Raw genomic sequence first — 12,870 nt, forward strand, 5'->3', positions numbered from 1 at the left:
GGATTACAAAACTTATACATTTATACCTCATGAAGAACCTGACCAGGTTGACGATCAGCTCTACCCACTGCACAAAAAGAGGTCAAAACATCCAAAAGGACACCGGTGCTCATTTTTGTACCTTCTCATAGGTAATTTTAGGCCAGGTCTTGCTTTGGTCCTCTCTTGCTTTAATACCAGAAATGTTATTTCTCACATCTTTGTATTTAGCAGATAAGTGTACAGCTGAAAGCCAAAGACCAATTCACTGTATTTCCATTTTCTTTTCTCTTCTGGTATTGCCACGCTGTAATTTGACAAAGTTAACAGTGGGATTAAAGACTGATATCCGATGAACTTTGAATTGGTCGTTATTTCTATTTTAAAGTGACTCTTTTTTTTTTTTTTTTTTTTTCTTTTCTTTTCTCAGTTTTCTGGTCAAGCCTAACAGAGTGTAGTCTAAATTAGTCTATTGTAACTACACCACCACATCACTGTATGTTGGAATGGACATCAAAAGATGGGGACCAAGGAAATAATTTACAACCAGAAGTTAAGATTGTGGTTTATAATGGGCCAACTGTTCTGAAAGATCAGCATGGGTGGACCCAATCAGAGAATAAACAGAAAGATTATGGTGCAAGATGCAATGATCTGGATGTCATAAAGTGTAATATTGTAGTTAAAACGACCGGAAGACTCATCTCTGAGTGGGTGTTGGTTTAAGAGGGTGGGAGGTTTGCATCTGGACCAGCTGTTCGTGAACAAGGCTCCGCCCACTTCAATCTGCGGACCCTGTTTGCTTGAGGGGATGCGCTGCTCTCGCCAGAACGCTGGATTATTCTCCAGGCACAGATGGAGAGCCCGAGGAAAACAATCACTGGATTCAGCAACCGACCTTAACGACAGAATTCTACTTTGGCAGTGGGACCGCTAGTTTCTTCAACATGGTAAAGATGGACAATAGCATTAGTTTAGTCTGTATTGCTTTGTTGTCCTAAGGTCTAGAGTGTTACAAATACTTTATTCAATTTTAATAGCTAATGTTTTTGTGTTCAGCTATTTTATATGTATGTGTTTGACAACTTCTAGAAGTCTCTCACCGTTTATAATATTTGTCAGTCATCGTCCAGTCTCACCAACGCAGCTACGTTAAGTTGCACGAACAGGAAGCATACCAGAATGCACTAAAGCTGAAGCCTGTGGGCGAGTCTGCCGCTGTCAGCATGTCCGTGGAGGACGAGGACGACTGCCCACTGTGGCAGTCTGTGGTGCTCTTTTGCTGCAAGGGTGTGATCGAGTGTATCATCGTCCTGCTTTTTATATGGCTGCTGGTGCAGGTGCTCTTCACCAAGCAACTGGAAGGCAAGTGTTTCCTCTTTACCCCTATACCTAAATGGGTACGCCGGTCTTAAACGTTCTTAAGCCACACTCCTTTTCCAAACCACGAACCATGTTTCCTTGAATAAGCAAGAGAATCACCTATATTGCATTTTCAAGACAGAATGTTGCCGCTGCTGATCAATGGCTGAAAAGGCTTATTCCTGTTGAAGGGCCGCTGCTGCATTTTGGGTTAAAGTCAAACTGTTGGATTAACTGGCAGGGGTAATATTTAATATTTGTGTGTTTCTCCCTCTGTCTAGTCCACCTGCAGCTACTGCTGGCAGTGGGACTGGTGGGTTTCTGCTGCTCTCTGGTCCTGGGTTGTGTCCTGTGTTGGCGGTGGAAATTACAAACGGCAGGGGACCCTGTGAGGTCATCCCCTGCACCGGCGCCGGCTGATCACATGACCCAGCTTGAGAGTGCTGCAACAGGAAGCATGCAGTATGAACAGTTGGAGGCCAAAGCCCAGGGAAACCCTTCTCCTTTTGGGAGTTCCACTCCGTCAGATGATGATTTCGCTACGCTACCTTTGTCCTCCCAACGATGTGCTCTATCAGATCCCAGAAGTCGTCCTCAATCATGTTTCCCCCTGCGGCGACTCAGTTCACCCACACTGTCCATGCCGCTTTACAACCTCAAAGGCCATGGACGCACTTCCCTTCCATCTCTATCCAAGGTTGGTCTGGTCTCAAAGACCTGGAAAGTTTTGGAACATCACTGTGGAGCTGATGGTTCCAGCGAGTGCATCAGACTCACTAGTCGCAGCCCATCTGGGTTCCAGGAGGAGCCCTTCCCTCCATACTATGGCTCTAATTCCAGCTGTTGTCCTCCGGGTGCTTCCCTCCACTTCACTCTTAGCTTCTCTCCAACACAAGGAACCATCAGAATCAATCTTCTCAGCCTAACAGGGACCAGTCAGCAGCTTGGTGGAGTAACCGTATTGGCCGCTCTGCCCCCCATCCACTCAGACCCAGTGGAGTTGTCTGGTCACCATCTGGAGATGGATGTGGGCTCTCTGGAGGAGCTCCAGCACTGTGCACTCAGAATGACTGTCTTCACTGTGGGTCTGTCTGGATCAGGAAAGTCCTCTTTAGGAGAGCTGGAGTTACAGTGTGGAGAAATAAAGTGGGAACCAGAGAGACAAATTGCTTGTTCCAAGGAGCTTGTCAACACACAAACGGTACAAATTTCTTTTTTTTGTATTATTATTGTTTAAGTGCTTTTGAACATTTTCATTTTTTTCATTCTTCTCAGATAGTGACTTCACAACAAAGTGCTCGAGAAGTGGGTGGTGCTCCGCAGGTCCTGGGGCAGCTCTTCATTCTGCTGCAGTATCAGTCTGTGGACCATCGCATCAAAGTCGTGGTTATGAAGGGTGAAAACCTGGCAAACTACGCTCACATTTCAGGGGCACCAGGTAGAGATTATTCTCAGTGTTACCATGGTCGCGAAAGCACGACCTTTTCTCAACGGTTGAGCACAACATACATTGAGCTCTACAGTGTTACATAAGTCCTCATCGCTTGTACCAGTCACAAGTGAAATGCAGCCAGCGAATCAAGTAATCCACGGTCTTGGCTTTTAATGTTGAGGATTAAATGATTGTCTTACAGAATCTCGTGTCTGAGGGAGATAATCCTATTTTAATGACATTGTGCCGTAATCCCTCCTCCCAATCCCGGTGGTTTGAGGTGACCTGTGACATTGGCTGTCGCACTTTTGTGCACAGCCTGGAAACTTTCTTGTTTTCTCTTTCTTGTTTTCCAGATCACCACGTTATGGTTCATCTGAGACATAAAGGTGTTGTGATTGCTTCCAAGACAACACACAGTGCAAGTGGATGCAACCCAGTGTGGAAAACGTCCTTCCTGTTTGAACTGCCACCTGGTGACACCCCGCAAATGCCTCTCACCCTTGAGTTTGTTGTCATGAAGGTAAGAAGCATCATTTGTTTCTTCATGTCATTTTCTGAAGATTTTCAGAGGTTTTCTAAACCTCTTTTCATTTTCCCCATGTCATTGTAAGCTAAGGTTTGGTCTTCCCTGTAAAAAATGCAACTCTTTTTCAAACAGGGCCGCCTCTGTTCTAGTTTCTGTGCAGCTGGAAGAGTTTTCATTGGCCAGGATGCTATTGAGGATGGACAGGCTCACTGGAGAGACATGTGCAACAGAGACCAGGTGGAAACTATACGATGGCACGCTATCCAGCCATTGTAGAAACGGCTTCAGCCAACCAGTGACAAATGCTGGAATTACTGTTGGACAAATGGACATAATGATATAGAAATGGTGCCGTGGAAAGCAGCAAGTGGCAATTCTGCCCCATGTAATTCCTAGGCATCTTCTGAACAACCTTATGTAAAAATGCACCTTTACATTTATAAGACCCTCTTACCACTGTGCTCAAGGACACAATGGTAGTAATGGGGTTACCCACTAGGCTACTTTTGTACCTACGTACAACGTTTCTGTTGGATTGAATGGATAGTTCTGTTATACAGGGTTGGTGCTAAACTAGTGGGTAAAACACTTGCCATTGAACCAGTTGACAGCAGGTTTGCTCTGGATAAATAAAATGTAATGTAATTTAATGTAACACAGTGTTTGAGGATCTTTTACGTTGCTGAACAAATGAAGTTCAATTGGAATTGGTAGATCTCATATACACCTACATTCCAGATGACCAAAATAGAAGAAAAAAACCCCCCACCAAAATAAACAAGTATAGCCATTCTATCAAAAGCTGTGTGCATGATCTCTTCACACTGAGCCTCAAGACAAGTTATTTAATTAGTCTGAAAGCATACAGATAAATGCATACACAAATTACAAATAAAATGGCTTTATATGTAAGTGAAGTGTTTAGGTTACGTGAATTTAGAAAACGACAACAGACGGTAACAAGCAAATCATTTAAATGGGGAAAAATACAAGATTAACCCTTTTGGGGATTAGTAATACAGATGGATGTGCTGGCACATAAAGCACTCTATATAATAATTGAAACAGATATGGAGTCGAGTGGGATGAGTGATGTGATTTCATGGTGGATTGGGGACATAGTAGGAGGACGAGGCTGGGATTTCATTCGAATTGACCTCCAAGTCCGATTTCAAGCATGGCAGAGATCACATCCAGTTCCTCAGATACCACCTCATCCTCATTCTCAGAGTCACACACCATTACTTGCCTGGCCAGATAAGACCCATCATCACAGTCCATGCGTATCTCCTCTTCCCCTGCTTTTGTGCTGAGTGAGGACAGCATGGAGGGGGATGAAGTTCTTTCTCTGTTCAACGGCACCTTCAGTTTCAAACGCTGGATCTGATGCTGGAACCTTAATTTGGCTGTACAAAAAGGTAAACCCATTTCAGATCGCTGGATTATGTTAACTGTCAAGCATCAGTTTAATAATCATTGCAGTAGCGCTGCTGATTATGCTACACCAATACAAGCACTCCAAATTTAAACCCCATTAGATTGATTTTTTTTTTAAATCGCATCTGATTACTTCTCATGATGATTCTACACATTCACCTTTAAGGAGATTCTCATTTCTTTTGCTTAGATTGCTGATTTCCTCTCTCACGGATGACATCTGGCAAAGAGGAAGGTATAGTGGCTTTTAGACTGAACTCTCCTTCATCACAGCATTGGGTATGCAGTGAAAAGACACCACAGTGGCGTGGCATATGAAATTGGGGAGAGGCTTATATGTGAACTTAGATATTAACTAGGAAACAATCCAGCAGTGGGCAGGGATAAAATGAGAAACTCCAGATGTTTCTCCATTATCCCTGCTTTTGACCCAGGTCCAGTGTTTTTTTTTTTTCCTGTTCTCAGTTTAAAGCTGATTACGAGCACAGCAGAGAGGAATCCCGGTGTCACGTGTGCGATTAGCATATCATGCATTAACAGCCTGTGGTTTGGCTATATACACGCCCACACTGCACAAATACAAAATGAGCGTGCAGCCTTATTACATTATTGGAAAGACCAACTGTCTTTCCAACTTAAGTACATTTTTGTTTAGTGGACACCGGCAAGACATCTCACCTGAACAGTTTCGCTGTGGAGCTCCTGTCTAGGTTTGGCCTCCTCCTCTTGCAGATGAGGACTTTCTGTGCCCTGCAGTGCTCCTGGGCCAGCTTCTTTCTGTTGGCTCCCCCTCTCATGGTCCTCCTTTAGCTTGCTACCAAGGGTCCCCACAGAATTCTACAAAAGATACAGACCAAACGAAGTTGGTCCATCAAAATAATGCAGATAGATATAAACGTGAAAGTATGTCAATGTGGTATTCACTCTTTTCAGGATACCGATGGTAACCCTTTTGAGGTGATATAGATGTATATAGTAATCTGTCACCCAAGCCATAAACCCATCAGGCTACTAGCATCAGGCAGATGGTACCACAACATCCTGTCCCATCCCCACTAAATAACCACTAAATTCAGACAGTCCCAGTGAGCTGCACACTGCAAGACTGCGTACTGCTGTGCCCCCCATGTACAGTAGCAGTGTACCAGTCACACGTCATGTGACAAGTGTGGAGTGTGAAATTTTTTACCTTGATCCACTTTGCATGAACCCCTGGTGACCCATCAGGTGTCTGGCCTCTGCTCCTCTGCTCCTGCTCCTTAAACAGACTCTTCAACTGAGGACACATAGGAACTTTTTTAAATATATACAACATACTGTTATCAAAATTGGCTAGAGGGGTAAACAGCAACACATTAGATCTAATAAATTATCACTATCACTTATCAACTATTATATGTATCTTTTATATATACACACACACACACACACAAAGCGGATTATATACATGTCTTTCCAAAAAACACTGGGGAAGTATTTTTGAGTTAAATATTTATTAAAGTTAACAGATGATTTAAAAAAAAAAAACGAGTGTAGTGTTTGATGCAGTTTTGAAATCTGACTTATGTTTAAAGGAACAATACCACCACCTTCAGGCCTGTGGAAACCAAACACAACCTTCTTCCATTTACAGCCCCTGTACCTGCTCAGTAACCAGTCTTCTTTGATGCTCGTGATCTGCGGCCTCTGGTTTCAACACTCTCTCTTTCGTGGCCTCATGAGACTGCCTTCTTCCTTCTTTATTCTGTAGACGAAAGGGGTTCAGAGAGAAAAACTGCCAGATGAAAACATCAGGTGCTTTGCTTCTCATCACAGTACCTGATGTAGGTCCTTCAGACTCTTTGTTTTCTGCTGTTCAGCTCTCCTCGTGGACTCTGTGCCATGATGCCATGAAACAAACCATTCCACAAAAATCTACTTGTATAATTTTTATTAAAACTGCCCCGCCCCATGTCTATGTCTTACCGTCCAAATGAGTCTTATGTGCATCAGAGCTTTCAGAGTCTCCATGAAAGGTCTCTTCTTTTTTATTTCCCTTTCTCTCCACATTTGCTTCTTTTAATTCAGAAATCTGTTACATAGACATAGAAAATGCTTCTAAATTATTATGAAATGATTTCAAATCTACAAAAAGAGGAACAACTTATACAGTGTGCACACTGTGACTTGTTTACCTTCTGCTCTAGAACTCTGATCTTGTTCATTTTCTCTCTTCTCTCGCTATCTCTTAGCTTCTCCAGACATTTAAGAGCATTCTCCCTTGAAAAAAAATTATCCATAACTATACTGGACAGAAAGTCAGTGAAAATGATGCAGCTCCCCTGGGTGCTCAAATTATGTGAAGGCTCAGGGTTTCGTGTGATTATGAAGACCAGCAGCAGAAGATCCACCTACTTCTCCATCAGCTCTTTCTCTTTGTTAGTGAGTTGTTGCTGTAGCCTGTCTACCTCACTGCTGTTCTGTGATACCTGCAAAGGGTCAAGAAAGAGACCTCAACATGTCCTAGAAATGACATTTTTTAATTCAAATGTGTAAAGTAGGCTCTCACAAAGTACACATTTAATCAAGACCGTTCCTCTGCCTTGTCATTAGATCAACTGAGGAGAGGCAGGCTTGGTCTCAGACCTGGACTCTGGCAGACTGCAGTTCCTGCTGCTGCCTCTCCAGCTCCGAACTTCTGAGCATCAGCATGTCCCACAACTTCTTCATCTCTGCTTGCTCCTGCGCCCGCTCCCCACCCTCCTCCTCCAGAGACACCTGCAGCCAAAACAGAGATGGAGTCCTGCCTTCTAGGCTTGAAGGATCAGTTAGAAATATTCTCTGTGGATCGTCTTGTATGTAGAGCGTGTTGTTTTCTTCTGTGTTATGTTTGTTAAGAGAAGAAGGATATACTGGTCCATTCATCATTTTCCTCTGCAGGGTCTGACTCCTGTTCCTCTCCAGATCTAACTGCTGCCTGCAGGCATCCAACTTGACCCTCTCCATGGCTCCTGCTTCCTTCAGAATCATGACACAAAATGCACAATTGTATTTAGTTGGTGTAGTTCAAAGACATAGAGGGATATTTGCATGAGGGTTAAATAAAAATGAATAGGCTCGGGGTGTTCATGGGTGTCAGAAGTGAAATGCTTGAAATCTATATGACTGGTTGGCAGATTTGCTACCAAGAGCTGCTGACGGTGACATGAATAATGTGTTTTACAAGCCTTATATCTTCCAGAATGATGAGGCTGGGTGCATGAGAGCTCTCAATCATCGCTATGGGGTCCTCCGATTTAAAACAATGTTCATAAAATGCAGAAATAAAGGCACTCAGACCAAAAAACTGGGTGGATAGTTAATTCCTCCTCTCCAATACACATATGCATGGGAACTAACTGCTTTCTTGCTGGCATCTGTATATTCTTTAAATCCTGAAGATGAATTTCAAGTGACCTTAGTGAACGCTGCTCATGCTCACCTTGATTCTGCTCAGCTCTGCTTCACTGTCGGCCCTCTGCTGCAGCAGCTGGAGGATGTCTACCCTAGCAGGGGAAAAGAGAAACAGATTAAACATTTCTCCGTGTGCAAACGCTGCATACACGGAACTCACTGGCTTCTCTGCAGCTCTGTCTGAAGTCTATCAGCAGCTTTTACCAGTTCTGCTCCTTCTTCCTGAAACTAGACAGCAAAAGCAGAAAAATGACATATATCCCATAGAAATGAAAGCATATTATTATGCAATGCAAAGTGTCTGATGTGCTAAACTGATGCACGAGGTCATTGGTCATTACTCTGCTTGTGTCCTGCTGACGCTGTCTCTTCTCTCCATCCAGTTCTGCCTGCGTGGAACGCAATTTCAGCGCCACTTCCTCCCACCTGTCGTTCCAGTGGGCAGCCACCCTCTTCAGTTCCTCCTTTTCCTCTGTAAAACCTGATTCCATGCGCCGCAGCTCCCCTGTCTTCTGACCCAGCTCTGCCTCCCTCTGCAAGCACAGTTCCTCCAGGTCCTTGCAACGGGTCTGCAACTCCTCATGCTTCTGCTGCAAGCGCGTCTGTGACTCCCTGCGGAAGACATGTACTGTTGTTTAAACAGTCTGGTGGCGGCCGTTCTGAAACCAGGAAGCTCCATACCTACCTGAGGTGCAGGCCCTCTTCTTTCAGTCCTGCTGCATCTTCTTGCTCTGCGTGGTGGACAGACCTCAGCAGCTCCTCCTTCTCTCCGATCAGAATGGAGCGCTCTGCCTCCAGCGCAGTGATCTGATTGGTGTGGATCACCTTCTCGGCCTCCAGCTCATGCAGCTGTTTCAGGGTCACCTCCAACTTGTCTTTGGATGTTTCCAGATCAGAGGAAAGCTTCTCACTTAACTGAGTAAACATAGTAAATGTGTCATACTGGGGTGAGAACAGTTTTTTTTTTAAATATTGATGACAATCAGCATCAGCATCAGACAAGTCAATCATCACAATGCAGAAAAAAGTCACAATAAGCAACAAGATGACAAACCAGGAAGAAGTTCGGATCTATCACTAAATATTAAGAATGTGTATGACCTCTGACCTCTTTGGTCGCCTGCACTTCGTCTTTCATTAGCAGTCTGTCCTGATTGTGTTTGCTTGCCTCGGCTTTGGCCCGTGCCAGCTCGCTGTGGAGCTCACACACCTGCTCAGTGAAGCCCTCCCTGCCTCTCTGAGCACGCTCCAGCTGGAGGCCCAGGACCTCGGCACGCTGGTGCACATCAGCCTTCTCCTGTATGAGAAGGATGAAATGGCAAAAATTCTGACTAAGACAATTAGTGGTTTCCGTGAAAAGCTATCCACATCTAGTCCTTCCTTCCCGTACGTCGCCCGGGAATTCTGCAGGGTCATGCTGCCCTGTTTGGAGCACCTGAAAAAGGCAGTCTTTTTCAGACAGCGCTGCAGAAAGCTTTGTCTTCATGTCCTCCAAGCTGTCCTCGAGTCTCAGCACCTTAGCAGACAGAAGGTCTCGCTCCTGGTAAAGAAGAATAATGCAATAGAAAACATTCATATTTCACTGATTAAAATGATAAGAGTACCTTGCACATGTGGTACCCTGAGACCATTATGCTTCCATTGCCCCATGTTATTTAGCATGGTGCACACAAAAGTTCTGCTCACCAGTTGTATTTGACCCAGGCAGCTGCGACTGTCACTTAGCTGGTCTTCAAGCTCAGACTGGGCCTGTGTAGACTTGCTCAACTTCTGGTTCACCTGCTCTATCTGGTTCAGCACAGACATCTCAGACTGCAACCAGAAGGGGAAAGACAAAAGGTTCCTTATAATTATGCAGCTCTTGTAAGCCTTAGGCCTGGTTACATATAAACCCTCAAGGTATAATCTATCTTGTAAATACCAGTAAACATCCATTCAAAATTAGTAATTTCACAAAATGCTTAGATGTTTTCCATCAGTGAAATTTTGGTTCACCCTCGTACAAAATTTCCCTGTAATCCCATAGAAAAGTATACGTGTTTCTCGGCAAGTTTGCCCTGAATGAGACACCTTTTGAGACACTGGCCTCTTTAGATGATTGAAGCTTCAGCAACATCTGGTCTTTCTCTGCCTCCAGAGCTTCAGCCTGATCTTCTGACTCTCTTAGAGCCTCTCTCACCCTCTTCAACTCCTTTTCTGTCTGCTTTTTCTCCTAAAGGGAATGTCGTTCATAAACAGTGGTTTCTATGCAGGAATATTTCATTTGTCCAGTGAAGTGCTGTCTTACTACATACTCAACCAGACCTTCCAAACTTCACAGAAGTAAAGAAAACCGAGTGGAAAATATTATAAAGAAGAAGAAACTCAGTAAATGACAACGTTCTACCTCTTTGTTAAAGTCATTCTGTGTTATGGGCAGAGTTCTGTGGAGCTGGGAACTGGACTGTGAGAGAGTAAGATCAGCCTTCTTCCCTCTCTCCAGAGCAGACCTCATCTTCTGCATGTCCATTTCCAGTTTCAGCACCCTGATACAAAGTGACAATTTCAATCACAAAAGCCATTCCACATATTCCAACATAAGCATTAAAAAATGTACTGTACTCTGCACTGTATCTCGGGTCTACATCTCAGTAAAGATATCCTCACTTGTCTTTTAGTTCTTCATTGCGACGGCACTCCTCAAACAGGCTCAGCCCAGCTGCCCTCTTTTCTTGTTCGAGAGCACTCACTGCCTCTGCCAGGCGCTGAGGGGGGGACACAAGGGACCCTTAAGAGGTCTGGGAGACCCAGTACAAAAGCTGGGGTACAATTCTGGCCTGGCAGGTGCAACTATGATAATGTGATGTAGTTAAAGAAGCCTATAGGTTATTGTGGAACGTCTACTCTGCTTGTAACATATACAATGAATGGATAGAATTGGGACTATCAGGAAACATAATTACATGGAATGGAGAGATAGACCCCTGGAGGGTACCTTTCACCGGTACCTTGTGTTTGAGCTCTAAATGCTGCCCACCGGTCTGGCTCTCAAACCTCAGCAGCTCTGCCTGCGAGTCCAAACGCCCATGAGCCTCTCTGAGCCTCTGAACCAGCTCTCCTTGCCTCAGGCTGCTGCTTTCCAACAGGGCTCGTAGCTGGGCGCCCTGAGAATGAGCGTGTGGACGTGGTGCACCCTCAGGCACAAGGCGACCTGTAGACTGCCACCTTTTGATTCCTTCTACATTTGCATGTCCAATCTTGCTCAGAGAGCTGAGGAAAATAAAAAAAAACTATGTCAATATGTTGGTATTTACTGAGAGCTATTTAGGCATTTAATGATGCAGGCAGCATATTGCAGAAGTAGAAAACAGCTAACCTGGTGCTGATGCTGGAGTGGTGTCCTGCATCTAAAACCATTCCAGTAGAACAAAGTCCTACAGACTTAAAAAGAGAAAGATATTTCATGGTCAACCTAAAACCTACACATTAATGTTGCTTAATTAACAAATAAACAATATATTCAATATAATATGTATAGTAATATAGCATGTTTAATATAGTAAACACCAGTGTTTCCTTTACTTACCTTAGTTCTGAGAGAGTTCTGCTTATCCCACATGTCCAGGTCGCACACATCAATGTGGCTAGAGGCTCTGAAAGAGTTCTTGAGAATGCTTGGCCCCTGGATCAAATCCCACCCCCAATCATTCGTGTCCTGTGTGGATTCAAAGTGTTTTCCATGACTTTTCCAGTGCGGGTCCATGTCTGAGAGAATATGAGAACATAGGCAACTTAAACGGTGCTGAGCGCCACGGCCTGTCCTTGGAAATCTCACTGCAGGTTTTTTCCAGAAGTCCTTTCACCTCTCCCAGTAACATTTCACATGGTCCGGAGACTTCTCACACAACAAGCAATCTGCTCAAAACCACAATACAACTGTTCTGCATATTAAACGTTTTATTGCATTAGCTAGCTATCGGAGACTAAATATTCTTCTACAAGATTAATTCATATCAGTCAGTTGTGAGCATATCTGTATGTATTATAAAAAAATGATATCAAAATAGCATACATATGTTATATGACTTTTCCAGGAAATGTTTTTTCGTTACAAGAACTATTCTAAAACGTTAATAGAAATATAAACAAATCATTCATTAGACACTGATTTTAAATTCATGCCTGTTACTTACTTTACATATGATTCTTTCCTTTTTGCCTTTCCTTCTCTCCTTTATCATTTTCTCATGTTCTGCCAATGCTTGAGTGCTATTATTACAAAGCTGATTGAGAGAGTTGCCCTGGTTGCTAGTAGCCATGGTGATAGTGTATACAGCATAGAGAGAGTGAGTGTGCGAAGTCCAGCCCACTGTTTCAATGAATAATCTGCTCGTGACTTCATCGCAAGTCTGCTGGAAAGTTGTGGCACACAGCAGAATGGCCCACACGTATGCTCAAAAATGTCCATCGTCTTCACTGGTAAACAGTTTATTGGCTTGACAATCATTGTATTTGGTTTTAACTCATAACCAATGATTACCAGAGGTTATATTTGTAATGTTTTTCTAGTTTCAGAGATGAAGGATGAGTGCAACAGTCCCTAATTAGTTGCTCAAAGTTCCCCCCTACTTTTCGCTGTCCAGAAGTGAGGAATTTCATGTGCTTATGATTGGGGTCCCAGCATTTTGCTACTGAAACATTGCTGGATGACCTGATGCTG

The 12,870-nt window shown here is 43.8% G+C and overlaps 2 protein-coding genes across 8 annotated transcripts; one reads left to right on the plus strand and one right to left on the minus strand.

Annotated features, from left to right (window-relative positions):
* The first annotated feature begins 782 nt into the window (after positions 1-782).
* LOC114767377 (uncharacterized) lies at positions 783-4,085 on the plus strand. 2 transcript variants are annotated; one of them, XM_028959108.1, is made up of 6 exons: positions 783-929; positions 1,102-1,344; positions 1,623-2,542; positions 2,617-2,779; positions 3,130-3,296; positions 3,435-4,085. In XM_028959108.1, the coding sequence occupies exons 2-6, from the start codon at positions 1,206-1,208 to the stop codon at positions 3,576-3,578; spliced, it is 1,533 nt and encodes a 510-aa protein (XP_028814941.1). In that variant the 5' UTR covers positions 783-929; positions 1,102-1,205; the 3' UTR covers positions 3,579-4,085. The 2 variants fall into 2 exon arrangements, with proteins under 2 accessions (XP_028814941.1, XP_028814942.1); XM_028959109.1 differs by having other exon boundaries at positions 783-1,344.
* Positions 4,086-4,132: 47 nt separating this feature from the next.
* Positions 4,133-12,613, minus strand: LOC114767368 (trichohyalin-like). 6 transcript variants are annotated; one of them, XM_028959083.1, is made up of 24 exons: positions 12,344-12,613; positions 11,737-11,915; positions 11,527-11,591; positions 11,159-11,420; positions 10,818-10,915; positions 10,558-10,696; positions 10,258-10,383; positions 9,858-9,983; positions 9,607-9,711; positions 9,280-9,468; positions 8,857-9,086; positions 8,513-8,783; positions 8,332-8,399; positions 8,200-8,263; positions 7,365-7,736; positions 7,134-7,207; positions 6,914-6,998; positions 6,705-6,810; positions 6,558-6,613; positions 6,382-6,483; positions 5,929-6,015; positions 5,418-5,576; positions 4,899-4,959; positions 4,133-4,708 (listed from the first exon to the last, which is right to left on the minus strand). In XM_028959083.1, the coding sequence occupies exons 2-24, from the start codon at positions 11,911-11,913 to the stop codon at positions 4,446-4,448; spliced, it is 3,285 nt and encodes a 1,094-aa protein (XP_028814916.1). In that variant the 5' UTR covers positions 11,914-11,915; positions 12,344-12,613; the 3' UTR covers positions 4,133-4,445. The 6 variants fall into 6 exon arrangements, with proteins under 6 accessions (XP_028814916.1, XP_028814917.1, XP_028814915.1 ...); XM_028959084.1 differs by having other exon boundaries at positions 9,340-9,468; positions 11,114-11,420; XM_028959082.1 differs by having other exon boundaries at positions 11,114-11,420.
* Between the last annotated feature and the right edge of the window lie 257 nt (positions 12,614-12,870).

This window comes from Denticeps clupeoides, chromosome 17 (assembly GCF_900700375.1).
Source record: "Denticeps clupeoides chromosome 17, fDenClu1.1, whole genome shotgun sequence".
NCBI classification, from domain to species: Eukaryota; Metazoa; Chordata; class Actinopteri; order Clupeiformes; family Denticipitidae; genus Denticeps; species Denticeps clupeoides.

Coding starts and splice junctions, on each gene's coding strand:
- LOC114767377 (XM_028959109.1), top strand. CDS start 1,206: ATGTCCGTGGAGGACGAGGACGACTGCCCACTGTGGCAGTCTGTGGTG. Junction 2,543..2,616: donor AGCTTGTCAACACACAAACG/GTACAAATTTCT, acceptor CATTCTTCTCAG/ATAGTGACTTCACAACAAAG. Junction 3,297..3,434: donor TTGAGTTTGTTGTCATGAAG/GTAAGAAGCATC, acceptor TTTTTCAAACAG/GGCCGCCTCTGTTCTAGTTT.
- LOC114767368 (XM_028959082.1), bottom strand. CDS start 11,913: ATGGACCCGCACTGGAAAAGTCATGGAAAACACTTTGAATCCACACAG. Junction 9,469..9,606: donor AAAAAGACTGCCTTTTTCAG/GTGCTCCAAACA, acceptor CTTCTCATACAG/GAGAAGGCTGATGTGCACCA. Junction 8,784..8,856: donor GAAGAGGGCCTGCACCTCAG/GTAGGTATGGAG, acceptor TGTCTTCCGCAG/GGAGTCACAGACGCGCTTGC.